This window comes from Channa argus, chromosome 16 (genome assembly GCF_033026475.1).
Source record: "Channa argus isolate prfri chromosome 16, Channa argus male v1.0, whole genome shotgun sequence".
Taxonomy (NCBI): Eukaryota; Metazoa; Chordata; class Actinopteri; order Anabantiformes; family Channidae; genus Channa; species Channa argus.
Genome location: NC_090212.1, coordinates 19,492,818 through 19,509,039, shown reverse-complemented (window position 1 = coordinate 19,509,039; position 16,222 = coordinate 19,492,818). Strand labels below are relative to the sequence as shown.

The 16,222-nt window shown below is 43.2% G+C and overlaps 1 protein-coding gene across 1 annotated transcript in view; it reads left to right on the top strand.

The window, feature by feature from the left end:
* Window positions 1-13,006, top strand: part of atrn (attractin) — a 113,200-nt gene extending 100,194 nt beyond the window's left edge. Inside the window, exons 28-29 of the mRNA XM_067479825.1 lie at window positions 2,754-2,868; window positions 5,706-13,006. Of these exons, the coding sequence (XP_067335926.1) occupies window positions 2,754-2,868; window positions 5,706-5,830 (240 nt within the window). The 3' untranslated portion in view covers window positions 5,831-13,006. The remainder of the gene's footprint in view (window positions 1-2,753; window positions 2,869-5,705) is intronic.
* The last annotated feature ends 3,216 nt before the right edge of the window (window positions 13,007-16,222 follow it).

Genomic DNA, 16,222 nt, shown 5'->3' with positions numbered 1-16,222 from the left:
CTTGACAGCCGCTACACACCGAGCTGCTAGCATTTGCTTCGTATCAACTTCCCTATTACATTTTCTCATCAATTTATTGACATCAGATTGTATACAAAGTTCGGCTCTGATTTATGTTGTTCAGAGTTTAACATAAGACATTTAATTATGAGTATCAGTTTTTTTTTTTTTCTTATATCCTGTAAAGCATCCTGCTGGATATTGAGTTTTGCTGTATTCTTTGAATTAAAAGATCTTCCATTGTTCATCTTCTCCCACATGCATAATGAAAAACAATGGAAACTTTTAAAGACTGATTTCGCTTCCTTCTGCTGTTGCTGTTTGTTAAATACATTTTATTCCCTTGTGCATATGAGATGATTTTTAAGTTAACAATTTATATCAAAGGCTGGATCATGAGGACCAAAATGCACACAGGTCTTTCAGTGGCATTTGCAACCTTTTGAGCTCCTGTTTCTTTCTTTCTTTTAGTTCTAGTTTAGTCACCCAGTTGTTAACCCTCTGTACCAGCTTGCTTGAGCATTATATCCTCATGACATGATACTGAGTTTTGGGAGCTGTGTGCACATCTCCTGTACAGCTTACAGTTACCCATAGAGATGGGCTTTGAATGAATTGGACAGAATCTGAATCAAATTGTGATTCTGCTTATTGAATCTCCTTTTGAATCCCTAATTGAATTTTTTTTTTCAGGTAGTTTTTTAAGGAATGAAAAAATCTGCTAGTTTAAATAAAAAATAGTTTTACGTATTTTTATCTTTGCTCTGAGGGAGAGCGACATTTGCTCTTTGCGAGGCTTTGTTGCAGCTGTAGCCATGGAAGCTAAAATAAAAACAGCAGAGTAAAAATAAAATTAATTCTAATTAATTATTCAGTGAATAGAAATGAGATGGAAAAAAAAAGCTGTTTAATACACACAATAACGGTTAACATTCACCTGAAGGCAAATGCTCGCACTGGTAGAGGAGGTAGGCTGAGGGGAGCCACGAGTTTGCCCCCCTCCCCTCTCCCCCTTCTGTTGAGCTCGGTTGAATTTAACAAAGTTAATGAAACATTTGATAAAAAAGTTCCTGTAATAACTTACAGGTGCTTTTCCAATGTGGAAACAGATCTAAACTGGTACCAGCTATCAGAACCCACCCCTAGTTACCCATAACACCCTTCTCTGTGTGGACCCACTGAGAAGTTTACACACACATTGTCTGTCATCATAATTCCATCCAAAGGAGGTGCAGCTGTGAAAATGTTAGAGAAATGCTGCAATATTTGGCCCCATAAAATTGCAGTCATGGCTTTAGTAGAAAACTGATTTGAAGGCTTATACAGACATGACACCCACATGAAAAATCAGAGCCATTTGCTGCGTTAAAGGGTATATTTTCCCCTTTGATATATACAGTGGCGAGAGTCGAGAATAAAATGCCCTTCTCTGTCAGATCATACCTCAAGACTCCCAACTGCACAGATACACACACATGAAAACACACACGCTGCAGTAGAAACCCAAATCTGTAGGTGCATAAACAAATACAGAATTCTCTCCTCTGACATCAGTTGCAGTGAATATACCCACATGTTTGCTTGTATACGCACACACACACACACACGCGCACACACACACACACACACACACACACACACACACACACACACAGAGGAATCCGGGTCTTTGTGCCACTTCCCCTGCTACCTGTGTGACAGCCTGTGTATCCTGCTGGTATGAAAGGTAAGCCTCAGAGAGACGGAGCAGAGAATAAATGTGTAAAATGGGTCAAAGCCTGAATATCATTACTGCCCTGGTCCCCATGAGTAAGTGTGTGTGTGTGTGTGAGGAATTTGCGTGTGAAAAGGCGAAAAGTGTGTATCTGCAGTTGCATGTTGCAGTTGCCGTGTGAAAACTGTACGTGTGTGTGTGTGTGTATAAGTGATTCAGGGTGAGGAATTTATATCCGTGTGTCACAGTCTAACAGCATTGCCTCTTGGGGTGTTGAGATCAACTCTTCAGAGGATAAAGACTGGCGTGGGAATGGATTGAACTTGTGTTTGGAGGCGCGTGAGTGTGTGCACGATCCCACACACTCACTCGCATTCAGACGCTGTGTCAGGAGTGTGTGAAACCATGCCATGGCCCAGTTTCCCGTCCGGCCAAAGAATCTGAAATGGAGACAGAGCAAGAGCCGTGTTATCTGTATGCAGGCGAGGTGGCGACATTGTCCATATCCTCCGTCTAGGTAAACCCATGAATATTGTACGAGGCGAGCAGCGGCGGATCGGGCCGGTGTTTACAGGGGCGAAACTCATCCCCACATATGGATGAGTTGCTGATAAAGAGGCGATGTTGGTATCGGAGAGTTAGGCGTGTCGGGCGGCCTGCGGCGACAGGAGTGCGCTGCCAGGACCACTGACACAAATCTCCGCTCCCAGCGTCACCACTTGATATCCAGTGGCGGCCCACGCTGTACACAGACAGCATTGTCATTAAAATCAACTCAATGGGGGATTTTTATTTTAGTTTTATTTCCTTCAGTTTGTTTGTGAGTGTGTAGACCAGTGTGTGTGTGTGTGTATCTCAACAGGGGACACACACAGACTTTTCTTTTTGCGGTTTGCTGTGCATGTTGCCGACACAAATGACAAGAGCAGCAGCCAAGCCTCCGTTATCCACGTCTTTGAAAGTGGTGTGTGTTCACCAGGATTTGAGCAGCTTGTGATGTGTAATACTTTTTTCTTTCGCTCTCTTTTTCTCTTCACAGTCCGTCCCAAAACCCATCGCCCTTGAGCCTTGCTTTGGCAACAAAGCCGCTGTGCTCTCCATCTTTGTGCGGTTACCCAGGGGCACCGGCGGCATCCCTCCTCCCGGACAATCTGGTGAGACACAACTGCTAAGTCAGTTTCTTTTCTCCATTTCATGCCATCTCTCCACGATCCCCCTTTCTTCCTCCATCTTGTTCAGTTCAGGATAAACAAAGACTCTAACAAGCCACTTCAGTTTGTTCTTCTGACTTCTTTATATTTCTATAATCTTTTTACACCATGTCCACAGTTTATCAACCATTGATGAAACTGAAAAACACTAATGACATTTGCAACAGCACCACAACTTCTGCCCACATTTATGGTTTGCAGTTGTTTTCAAGACGTTTTCAATCCACACTGAATCTCCAGCAAGTAATTAAATCTCTTCGTCGACTTCCTGGGTTTGACCAAAACTTAATTGGCGTGTTAAAGCTGAAATTGGAGAAGGACTTTCACAACATTTTCCCTGCTGTGTGTAAACCTGTGTTACTTTTTGTCACGCTAATAAAATTAACATAGTGACGTGATCGTGGTTTGAACAGTAGCTGCTGATTGTTAACAATAGTGAACAATAATTTGTGTTGTGTGATCCTATTGCCTAACTCTAACCATGTGTTTTTTTTTTAAAGGTCTGTCTTAGGACTTAGGAAATGCACTTGTTATAGCAGTATAGTGACAGAATGAAGAGAAAGACACAAAATGAGTAATTTTGTGAGTGAGTAATGTAACTGAGGTATAAATGGGAACACAATAGACCAGCAGATTGTAAGTTTGCACTTCTGGCTTACATCGACTACTTCCTGTTGTCCACCATCTTTGTCTGCAACCTGACTGTCTTGAATGTCTAACAAAGGGCAAGATAGAGGGAAATGAGGAGTTTTTAAATGTAGCTGGCTTAACAGAATTCAAAGCATTACAGTTTACCTATAAACCTATAACCCACAGAAGACTTCACGTGGCCCAGGAGTATTTACTGGTCTTAGTTATAGTGAGGTTCGATAGGGCAGAATCATCCATTTTTGCCATCTACCCGTTTAAACCAGCCATTATTTTTGACAAGCCTCGGTGAAGGAAGAAAAGAAAACTCTCATCATTGTGGTCCTCGTACTAAAGCAGAGGAACACAACGCTCTGACGGACAAGCCTCGTGGGATCATTAGTTTACTGTGATAATATCACGGTAGCCCTGATCACGTGACGGTGCCGTATTGATTTTTAAAGATGCTCGAGCTGGCTGGCTGCAGCACATTCCCTGCTTTATCTTACTTTTCCCCTGATTCCTTACCTTACCTTTTTTTTTTTTTTTTACCTCATTTCTATGGGGGGAAATGAATGCTGCATTCTGCTTGTTGCTTTCCTCGTCTCTTTTTTTTATCCTCTTTGTGTTCACGTTGTCTTCTCTCCATAGTAAGGAGCAGGCTGCAGTTCCTCTCTTCCCAATCCTGAGTTTTATTTCTTTGTTTCTCTCGCCTTTCTTTATTTCATGCCTGGGAGGACTGTGTTTAACGTGCAGTCTTGCATGTCCCTGTGCTCTTCCCCCGTCTTCTTTCTTTTCCGGACATTCTGAAACCGCTGAGAATTGAGCCTATTACTTACTTTCATCCTCTGCTCTGCCAATTGCTCTCTTTACATTCCTGTTCATCCTTCATCTTTTTTCGTAATCTTTTTTTTCTAAGACAGTCTGATAGGACCCAAGACTGAGTGCACTTCACATGCCTCCTTAAAGTTTTTTTTTTTTTATTCTTTTTCCTGCAAGGATTCAAACAAGAACTCAGCTTGATTCATTTTCTTTCTGTATTTTCCCCTTTTGTGTTTTATAGCCTCTTTGCCTCCCACGGTTGCAGTCCCCCAACCATCAGCTTGCCCCAGGCCCTTATTAATTACCACACAGTCCTTTCGTCATAACAAAACCGCCTCGGCTCTCAGCGGAGCTTTCCCTCGGGCAGCTTTTGTTGAGACCGTGTTAGCCATGTTCTAACCATCCCACATGCCTGCGAGGGTTCCCTCTTCTAATGCTTTTAACTTGTTTCCCATCCGGGCCGCGTTCGTTTCCTGTCACCAGAATCACAACCTCACAGCACATCTGTTCCAAAATGGCCATAACTATCCACACAGCCAAGAGGAGGTCAACACTGCAGATTGTCTCCGATTTGTATCGGAGCCTCATTTGGTTAATTTGAACCATCCTGCACTTGCTTTTAGATCAAGAAACAAGCTAATAGCTGCAGCCTGCTACCCTGAAGATTCCATAAGGATGTGATTCGCGTAGCATCACCTCCCCTCGGAATTTATATTTTGCTCTTGGCAACGTGTACTTGATGTGGGTAAATTCATCCATCACTGGAGATAAATGGAGTTTATTGGAATTTCATGGCTGAGAGAGTATTTATAAATGTTAATGAAGTGTGGTATAAGTTAATGATTGAGTGAGTATAGGAGCTCACCATCTGTGTATGCGGTGTTGAGTGGAAGGTTTTTTGTGTAGTGTAAAATGAGATCACACAGACACACAGGTCTTCAATAGAGGTACTATGTATGTGTTCACACTTGCAAACTCACAGAGTACACACTTTTAAAAAAGCTAAATTTGGTTGATACACAATCCTTTCCCCTGAAGAAATAGACACACTGCTCATAGACTATGCTTTCAAACAAGTGCTTGTAAGAAATGCACCAGCGTAAAATTAAAAAAAAAACAAGATGAAGAGGAAAATAATTACAGAGTTAGGGCTCGAGATGCTTGACCTTTTGGGTTTGTGACTAACAGTTTGTATACACTTTGTGTGACTTTACAAATAAGTGATGATTAAAAGTACTGTGCTGAAAAATACTATGTATCTTTGCATAATCTCCACCTAACTCTAATCTTGGTGTGTGTGTGTGTGTGTGTGTGTGTGTGTGCTCGTGTAGGTCTGGCAGTGGCCAGCGCGCTGGTTGATGTCTCCCAGCAGATGTGTGTGGGATACAAGGAAAAGTCCGGAGGCCTGAGGAGCCGCAAGCAGCAGCCCACTGCACAACCATCCACCTGTATTTGACCAAACCCCTCTTTTTTCCATTATTCCCAGCCCAATGCTCTCCCATCGGCCGCCACCCCCCCACCTCCCCTCCCCCCAATGCCTCGCATCCTCCTTCAGAGACTTCCGCCAGCTCTGCTCTGCTCTGGCAGGGAGGGGTGCATGCTGAGACACAGGACTTGAAACATTTAGGGGCCGAGTCGTCCGGGCAGACTGAGGCCTCGGCGAGCTTCCCCTTCCTCTCATCCGAACGGAATTTGGGTCCCTTTGAACTTCATGTCAGAAACTGGACACAGGAAGAGCGAACAGGGGAGGGAGGAACAGAGCGGGTGCTAGCTCCACCCTTTTCACTAAAAGAAAAAAGAAAAAACATTCTGCATTTGTCGACATCGCCTTGTTAGTCGAGGTGGCCATGGCTTGCTGCTAGAAGAGATCCTCATCTCATAGTTTTTGAGAAATTAAGTTATTCTTTGTTTTGTATTGTGTTATTTTAACGGCAGAAAGAAAACTGGAAATTTTCAATTGCACATGCACTCAAAAATCACACACACACACACTCTCTTCCAAAACCCAACTTTCTAGGCCTTTGTACCCATTTGTAGCCCTTTGTCGCCTGCTGTCATGTTCACAGCTCAGCACTGAGGGCTGGTGTCACTGTAGTCCTGTACCGTTTGGCCTCGGAGCAAGCCAACAGCATGTTCAGTCTTCCTTTTTAATGAGGGTCCACTGTAGGAGGCCGGCTGTGCAGCCAAAGCCCATCTAAAGAGTCTGTGACACTTCTAATCGGCCTTTGCGCCGTCTTCGGCAGTTTTCACTATGGGTTGTCTGGAGCTAGTCTCCAGCCGTCTCTCTCTCTCTGTCTCTTTGGCCATCGGGCTGCCATGCCAACTGCCTTCCCAGCATCTCTGGCAACACCACAGCAACATCTCATCCACGCTGGCTGGCTGGCTGGCTGGATCGTAAGCCAGCGCCGATTGAAACTTTTCCAGCTAATTACTCCTCCAGCTGCAATGAACGCCAGTGGCTCCGCACGAATAGGTGCATATACAGGGCTCTCGCTCTCTTACACACACACAGCGAAACACGTAGTGGTTAGAATACCCTCCTAACGATTGTCCCCTTTGCAGTGCTGCACCTCCAGCTCGTGTGAAACAAGCTTCCTATAGATTCTCTGACTCTGACTGAAGTGATTAGGCTGATTTGTGTGAGGGGAGCCTGGGCAGCGCTTCAGCATCTTCTGTGATCGTTGCCTAAGAAATCCATAGTAGCCCCTAATTGCTCCTGTTGTGTCCTCAAATGCAGTTCATAACCCCCACTCCCCACTCTCATACACCCACCCAGCCAGCTTCACATAATACATGTATCTTGTGTTCGATGGCAATTTGGTCCATGTCCACGAGCTATCTACAGCTGCCCAATTAGCCCCTGCAGCAGCCTGATGCAGATACTGTGGAGCTAATGATAATGTTAAATGGGAGCAGGCCAACAACACAAAGGCATTGGCACTGCCAATGTCAGCGTCTGCTTTCTTATAGCCGTCGAAGGTAAAAGGAGCTTTTGAATTGACTACCTGTCATAGAACACCTCTGGTATTAATTTAAAGAAAATAGGAGAAGGAAGAAAAACATCCATTGCTTTTACTTAAAATTGCCTCCTGAAATGATCTTGTTGCCTGGTCGCTTGGGTTTGCTCTGAGTGAGTGAGTGAGTCCTTATGTATCAGCTTTACCTGCTCTTTCCACAGTTCTTATCTGACATCACTGGTCCAGTTCTAAAGAAACGTCACTTTTTTTTTGGTCGACTTTGGAAAATGAAGAAAAAAGCATAACACTAAAGGGGAAAAAAAACTGGTGTTTAGTAAATGTCACAAGTAACTTTCGGCTTAGTACAGGCATCAGGGTGTCAGAACTGTGTTTCTGGCCTATTTAAGTTTCTCCCTCAGCTGCGAGTACCAGGGCTGAAGTGCTCCATGATGCTCATCTTTGCAGAATATAAGTTGCATACTACAACAGCTGGAAGCCCTTGGCTAAAGGCAGCAGCACACGCCTATACAGAAAATATATCTCCTTCTGTCGCACAAAGTTATTAACTTCCAGCCCTCTGAGCAATACAGTAATAGAACAATTTAATAACTCAAATTCTGCCCTAAAGAGCTCGCCGTGTTTGTTTCAGGCTCTCACATCTGTTCAGCATACTAGAGCTGCTCACCGTCTGGTTAAAGGGCACACTTTTAGCACTGGGAAAAGGTCAGAGCAGAAAACATGAACAAAGTTGACATTCTGTAATTATAGAGAGTCGATGTGCTCACAACTCCACTCAGCGAACCTGGCGAGGACGAGAGGTGTCAGCTGTGCTCATACAGTATGTGCACGGAGGAATCAAAGCACTTCACTTGCACTTTTTATTATCAGTCATGTTTTGCTCTTTTCTCTACTACAGTAACCTTTTATTTATTGGGGTTTTTTGTCTTTTTTGTTTTTTGTTTTTTTTTGCTTTGCTGTCTGGTTTAGGTTGTGATGTATATTCTGTCAATTCTGCGGAGACTTGCTGGTGGAAAATAACCATCAGCTGGAGAAAATTTGTGGTTGGTAACTTTGTCCATCTGAGTACAAGCCTCCCACAAACACCTATTCAGAGTTGCGTGAACCATTTTATTAAACACTGTTCCTACCCATCTGAAAAAACAGCGAGGCGGACAGGTTGTGGGAGTTATTTTCTCACAATTTGTACCACAGATGTTCTCCTACGCACCTGTCACTGTTTTCCAGTTGTGTAGGACCTTTTTTTTTTTTTTTTTTTAATGCTTACCTTACCAGTCTGTTAAGATAACTATCCACCTTTGGAAGTGCTGTTCAATTCCAAAAATGTGGTTGGGTGGTAAAATGTGGATTTTTAGCGGGAACTTTTCATTCCTCTGAGGCTCTAGGATGGTGGGAATATTGGTCCTGGCAGAAATGGCACTACTTCCTCTGACTTGAGTTGAGATTAATTGTTCCACGATAGCAGTTGCAAACTGTGTTTTTTTTTTTTTAAATATACTTATATCGACATGTTGCTAAAGCTTTTCCAGCCAAAGTCTCCACATCTTTCCACCACGTGACTACACTGTAAAAATTGACGGCCACTGTTTACAGCCCTCGTTCTGTGTTTAAAAAAAAAAAAAAAAACTTCACCTGAGACCCATATAAGACTTTTCAGCAGTCCATAACCCAAATTGCATTGGAATCTTTTAAATGTAGTGTTTTCAGGGCTGTCTGTCCTCCTGAGTCGCATGCAGAGATGTGGCGTACCAGCATTTTACTGGAGGCTACAGAGTGAATCAGAAACATACTTTAAACTTTAGGAAGGGTTGACATCGTCTGGGGAAACAGACTGAGAGCGCGTTTTATCAAATTATTTGTGAAATACTCGAGCTGTTATATCTGCAGAAGTACAGTGTAACTGGGAAAGATTTGTGCTCTAATTTTCTAGGGTGAACGAGTGAAATTTTTTTTCCATGACCAAAGGGCTTTACAGCGTGGTGCTCATTTCTTACCGTGTGGCCGCGTTTCAGGTGGAAACATTCAGGAACACTGTGGAACACAGGAAAAGTTATAGGATGGTTATGTATGTGCATAAACATTACTCAAGTTTCTATTGAGAATCCCGAACTATCCCTCCAAGCCCCACCAATCTAAACAGTTTCTTTAATGTGTAGGATGCCAAGCTCCAGCTAAAAACTACAGGATTCGGTATTTGGTGTGGAGAGGTGAACCTGAGCTGATGGAGCCAAGAGCGAGGCGAGCGGCAAATGGGTGATGTGCTCCAGACACAGAAATGCCTGAGTCTCCTAAAAGTTACTTTCTGTACAACTAAACCGCAAATACATTTTCCAAGGAACATAATTACAACCTACGTTCTGCTTTCCATTTACATATTGAGCATTAGACAGCACTTATCATAATTGGCCAGTTGCAAATATGATGATACTGAGTGTATCAATAAAATGTTACCAGACACTGCTTTTTTGGTCAGAGACCGTATCAGATTGAAACCTACGTCGTCAAGTTGCTTTTATGGTCGTGTTTAACACTCGGCAGCTGGCTAAGGTAAGAAAGAAATTGAGGTGCTGGTGTAATTGGGGAAAATGTGACACAACACAAAAGGCACAATTGGTTTCTTGCCTGAATCTAACACTGGACACTGGACCATCCATGAAATGTAGCGCTGAACGTCATCATTTGCTCATTGTGTTCCTCCGAATAATGTATTTGCATTTGCAGATTAGTTGCATCATTTTTAAAAGACATGGTTGGACGTGTAAACCAGACTTGTTTTCATCAGCAGCCCTGAGATCAGCAGACATCTCGTATATCAGATTTTCTCATTATGAACTGTTTAAATACACCTTTTTGTTCATGACACTCACTGTTAAAACACTTACTCTCCAGTGACGACAGCCGGTGGCGTCTTTCGTCTTCAGCTGCACACGAAGGGTTGTCATGTGCTTCAAAAGCTGATTCAAATGTACTGTAGTAATTATTTCACAAAGAATGACGATTGTGGTTTTGTTTGTTTTGTTTTTTTTAATTATTGAATGTAAAATGAAAACTGTGCAGCCAAGGTAAATCAGTAGACTTTAACTCACCGTGTGGGGCGACGCCTTAGCGGCAGCATTCTGCTCATCTTCGAGTTCTCTCTTTCCCTGGGTGACACAGACAGCACAGGTTTAGCTCACGGGTTTAGTCGATGGAAGTGAAAGTTGGACCTGTGCTAAGAAGGAACCTGTGAGCAAGGTCTGCAGCCCACCTAGAACCTGCTCGAACACCCTGGGTCTTCTAGAGTCTGCAGGATGAACCTCTTCCGTGTGGTTAGTTTAGGCAGACTCAACCTTTTGGACACTTTGCTTCTGTGTGGCCAGTCTCCCCCGTTGCAAAATGCATTATTTCCGGCAGGAATCAGGAAAAACAAACTCATTATCTGTAAATACTATTTGAGCCGAATCTGTTGTCAGCAGCGTTGCACTGGGTTCCTACACACGTGGGCAAAGTCTCAGAGCATCTAAAGTGATTTGGGACAATTAGAAGGAATATTGCACTTTCAAGACTTCACCCCCTCGGCCCTCCTACGCACACGTTCATTTATTTTTGGCTGATGCAACGTCTGCACAAGGCTGGGTGGACGGGTAGCGCTTGATTGGCAGCTCCCCTCTGTGTCCTGTTCCTGTTAGTTTTGTAGCATCAGACACGGTGGAATGAAATTAGATTGGTGCTGTATGGGTGGGAAATCAATTCAGCAACATGCGTATGCTGTAGCAGTTAGCAGTGTAACTGGACAGTGTGTGGACTGGTTGCTTGAACTTTTCCGTAGATATTGTCGAGTCTGGAGGGTTAAAGGTCGCAACATTTGAGGAAGTGTAGTAGATTTACTTGGTCAGCCCACAGCTTTAAAAGACGTCCAGACACACCACTTTTATCCACTGTAGTCCCGAGCATACAAAACCAAGCAGTCTGTTACGCCGAACTGATGGCAACAAGATTTGAAAAAAATCTCTGTTGTAACTGAATGTCTGTAATTTGGGGTTTAGCTCCTACTTGGTGGTACGTTGTCTTAGGTTTATGCTTTATTTCACTGTCTATTCATCGCTTGCTTGTGAATTGGAGCTGAACAAAAAAGTGTCCAATCCATGTCACTCCTCATAAATTAATTGCAAAGCTGGCATTTTTAATCTAGATGCTACTCACCGCATTGTTTACCTACATGTTGGCTCGGTGCCTGGATTTGTGTCATTGCGCCTTGCAGCCACCTGCACATCTCTGAACCGTATGAGCATCATCCCACTCACTCAGCATCGAACTGTGGGCCACTACTAATGGTCGAAAACCTCCCGCTGAGGCAAACCAAACATCTCCTGCTGCTGTTTCCTGTGAAACGTTTTCCACAAGCACCGCCAGCAGGAGGCTTTTATTGTGAAGCAGCTACTGTATGGGGCACGCAAAGCTTTTGTCCCCATGTTAGCAGAAATTGTCTTTAAATAAAAAAAAACTGGTTTACCCAACCAGTGGATCACTTTCAAATATCGAAGGGGGAACAGAAATAGTTGTAGGCACAAAGGCTTTATTGTGCCACTTTTCTGAGCACTGGCAGTATCACAAGACCTAGTCAAAGGAAAAAAAAACTGTCCAGTGGGGATGTGGAGGGGCTTTAAAATGGCACTTTGGTTTTCCCCCGAATCACAAAATGGCCTCATCCTAATTTGGAGCCCAGAGAAGTTTACATTACAAATCAGTGAGTCCTGAGAGAGCCGGGCTCTTTAAAGCCTTTAGCCTTCTCTCCCTTATCGAAGCCCGGCGTGGTTCGTGAATGTGGGCTTCACCGTGTGCTCTGTACTGATGTTGCATCACTGTATCGCTGCGTCCTAAAGTTCTGGTTTTCCAGATGATTACCTCTCACCAGCGTGCGGCGCTGCCCGAGCAGAAAGTGGCCCTGAGGTGCACCAAATACCTGAGAGGGAGTGCGGCCGTTTCCAAAGGGAAAAAGTGTAGGAACCCCGTGCACTTCCCGCGAAAGACCTGGTGAATTTGTCTCACTCTTATCTGGCCCTGCTTTCGTCGCCTCAAACTCTAATCGGGTAACACTTTATCTTTACAGCGGCCTTATTTCAGCTGATAGAAATGCACAGCAAATACATAGGGTGTTGGAAATGTGCCCGATATTCACGATGAAACCACGTCGCGTTGTGAGTCCTCTGGCAAACACTGGCAGCATTAATATGTATTTCAAATGCTTTGATGCACAGGTTGAAGCATCAGAATAAGGTCATTGTAAACTCCGGCTTTACCTTCCTCCCTTTCTTTCTGTCTCTTCTTGTATAGCGGCATTAAATATTCCGAGGAAGAAGTTTTATCTGTATATTTTAGCAGTTGCTCTTTTTTTGTAAATAATGAGAAAGTATTGTGAATGACATTTGTTGAATGATTTAAAAAAAAAAGAAAAAAAAAAAGAAGAATCATCATTTATGGCAGACCTCTCCAAGCTTTTAAAATGTGACTACATTACACAGCATATTTTGTATGTAAGACAGCAGTGTAAAGGCAAACAAGCATCACTAGAAGCTGATCCAACATGTAAAACTTGAGAATAATAGCTTACTGACATTGTAATTACTGATGTACATAAAAGAATGACATTTTTGTCTATTATTAAATGTGAAAAACCACCCGTTGCTGTTTGTCTTGATAACTACGTTTCACCCAGTTTCAAAGTTCTCCTGTAGCGCCTGTTGGGACTCGCGAGAGAGAGCCAGCCTTACCGCACACTGAGACCACTGAGACCACCACCGCCTCCAGGTGACATCACTTGGAGGAACCGTCGGTTCAGAACATGTCATCTTGTTGCTCGTACTATAGATTTCGCAATTATAGTCGACCTGCTTTTCCTGAGCTCCTCCAGACGACATCATCTGGGGCTGTTAATTCAAAGTAAAAGTCCCAAGCCAGATAATTCATCCTCTGTGGACCATGAAGAATAGTCATGGGGCCACCACATTCAGGAGTTCTCCTTTTATGGACTTTAATATTCACAGCAAATTAAACGTTAAACTTTAAAGTGGAGTCAGGAGCACGAATCCTCTGGATTTTGTTTTGTTTTTTCTTGTGTGTGTGTGTGTGTGTGTGTGTGTCTGTAGAACGTTAATTTTGTCCTGTTGTTTGAGGGAGAGAGGCTCAGCTTGAAGATTTATCTTCTGGGGGTCGTGCATTTAATCGAGCAACTGGATATGGAGGCGTGAAATTCGGGGCATAAAAGTGTCTCGATCTTACGGTGGCACTAGAGGAAAAGAGGGAAGAAAAAAACAACTTTGTTCACCAAACCCTTCAGAGATCATCCACAGGGGAACAAAAAAACCAGGTTTGGTGTCAGTCTTCTCAGCAGGTGTCCTGATGTCTCACTCTGGATCAAACGTGTCGGGAGGAAAAGTTTCTCCCACGTTGGATCATCGCATTGTGACACCCTCCGCCCCTGTGCTGCTCCGAGCAGAATGAAACAAATGTGGAGAATTATTAATTGTAAATACACTTTCCCTCAGGCCTGCTTTCAAATAATCGCTGCTATTTTTAATGCTGGTGTTGATGTTTCCGAGGCCTCCAGCGAAGCAGCAGCAGCTGAGTGTCGCTGAGCTGCTCTGCTCTGTTCTCACCAGCGATTATTCATCTCCAGTCATCCTTTCACTCCCTTTAATCTCCCACTCCTCCCTCTCTCCTTTTTGTTTCTCTCCTCATCTTTGACTCTGTCTTTCCTCCTCCACTTTTGGCGCCACTTTCTTCCCATCTCACACTTCTCCCACTCTCCCCGTCTTTCCGTGCTTGTCTTCATACTCTCCATCTGTTTCTCCACCTCTACCTTATTTTCTCTTTGTCTTTTTTTTTTCTCCCTTTCCTTTTTATCCATCACCATCCTGGTTGGTTTTGGTTTTTCCACCTCTCCTCCCTCTTTGCTCCTTTTCACTTCATTGTGCATCTCTTTTCACTTTCCCAGTTCCTCCTGGCTACTTCCCCCCTTCCCTCCCCCCTTCCCTCCCCCCTTCCCTCCCCTTCTTTTCCTACACACTGTGCCCCTAGTACCCCATCAACCCGTTTCCTTCTCATTCCCTTCCTTTCTTTCTACCTCTCCTCTTTCCAGCTCTCTCTTCATCTCTTTCCTCTACATCCTTCCTTATTTTTTCCTTTTTTTTTTTTTTATTTAAACATGCCACCTCCCCTTTCTCACCCTCCATCACGTTTCTCCTCTTCCTCCTTAACCTTTTCTGACCTGCCTCTCTCATTCCTGATTGTCTCATATCTCTCTCCCTTTCACTTCACTTCGCTCCATCTCGTCCAGCCCCATTATCGTTCCCACTTCTGCTTTCTTTTCATTTTTTTTCTCCTCCTATGGCTTTTTTCCCTTCTTCTTTCTTTCTAATTTGATAGCTTTCTCTTTCTCTCACCCACTTTTATTTTTCATTCCTCCTCCTGGTTCCATTTTCTTTCTTTCTTCTCTTCTAATGTATTTCCCCCAACACTCCCTTTCTCTTTCCCACTTCTCTCTTTGTTTCTTTCTTTCTTACCTTGACATCTGACCCTCTATCTTTTAATTCTTATTTCTTGTTATTTTGGACTTCTAACGATTCCTCATCTTTCCCACTTTTCATCCCAGCATTTTTCCCATCCTGTCACTTTTTTTTTTACTACTTCTTTCCTTCTCTGTATTAATGTCTTTGCCTATTTGTCTTTCTGCATCAGTTTCATTCCTTATCTGTCCGTCCTTTACCTTTCCTTTCGCCCTCTCCTTCTCCGCTACCCTGTTTTCTCTCCCTCCCCCACCTGAGCAGCTTCTGTATGGTGTAAACACATGATTAGGTGCTGCCCTTTGATTCCAAGTCTTTGACTAAATCCATCCTGATTATGCTGAAAGCCTGCACTGCTGCTCTGTAGCAGTTGGCTGATAATGAGGGACTCCGTTTTTCTTCCCCCCCTTCACATTAATGCGATGCTGTTTATGAAACCACCCTCCCCTCATCCTTTCCCCCGTCATCCTCTGAGTGTAGTTGCAAGTAAGCACAGATTGTTTGCAGAATTCACATGCGTCTGCTCATTTTCAGGTCATCCCGACATTATTGCTTTCACCAAACAGTCTAACATAATTATCTCTCTTCAGCTTTGATTGGGTTAGTTTTTTCAGCAGAGCTGTCAGGGGCAATAAAAATTTCCCCCACCGTATTTTCAGATTTGCTGAACAAAGGTCACATGCTAAATTGTTATTCTCAGAAGTGCTGCATTTGTGCTTTCTTGTTGCAGTTGTGTCTTTTTTTTTTTTCCTTCTCAGGCCTTGGTGACAGAAGTAGACACATTTTCACAATTAGTCAACATTTCTCTGAAGAATTTCTCCCACAAATCTGCCCCCACTTCCTCATATATACTGTGCCGTCAGATAGCGTGTGACCTCATGCAGATGTTTTTCACTTCAGTACTTAAGTGGAAGGGTTTTACTCGTAAATAATCTGCAGTAAACCCACATTTGAGTTTCCTCGAGATACTTAAATAAAAGTACTAATATTACATTGTGCAATTGGTCTTTTAAAGATAAAATCTTAAATTAAAAATTTTATACAAAACACTAACTAAAAAGCTTTTATTAAGTACACAACATTAAAAGGTTGTAATCGTGGTCAATCTGCTTTTCCAGAGCTCCTCCAGGTGAGAACATCTGAACTCCTGATGATGAAAAACTCCTCCAGGTGATGTCATCTGATCCAGGTAATCAGTGAGTATTGGTGATTGGAGAAGAAGCAGGGTTGGGAACACGAATCCAGTGAATGGTTGTAATAAAAGGCGACGTGACATTTGGAAACATGCAAATTTGTAGCCCACTGTTTATAGATTATTTTTTAAAAACACAA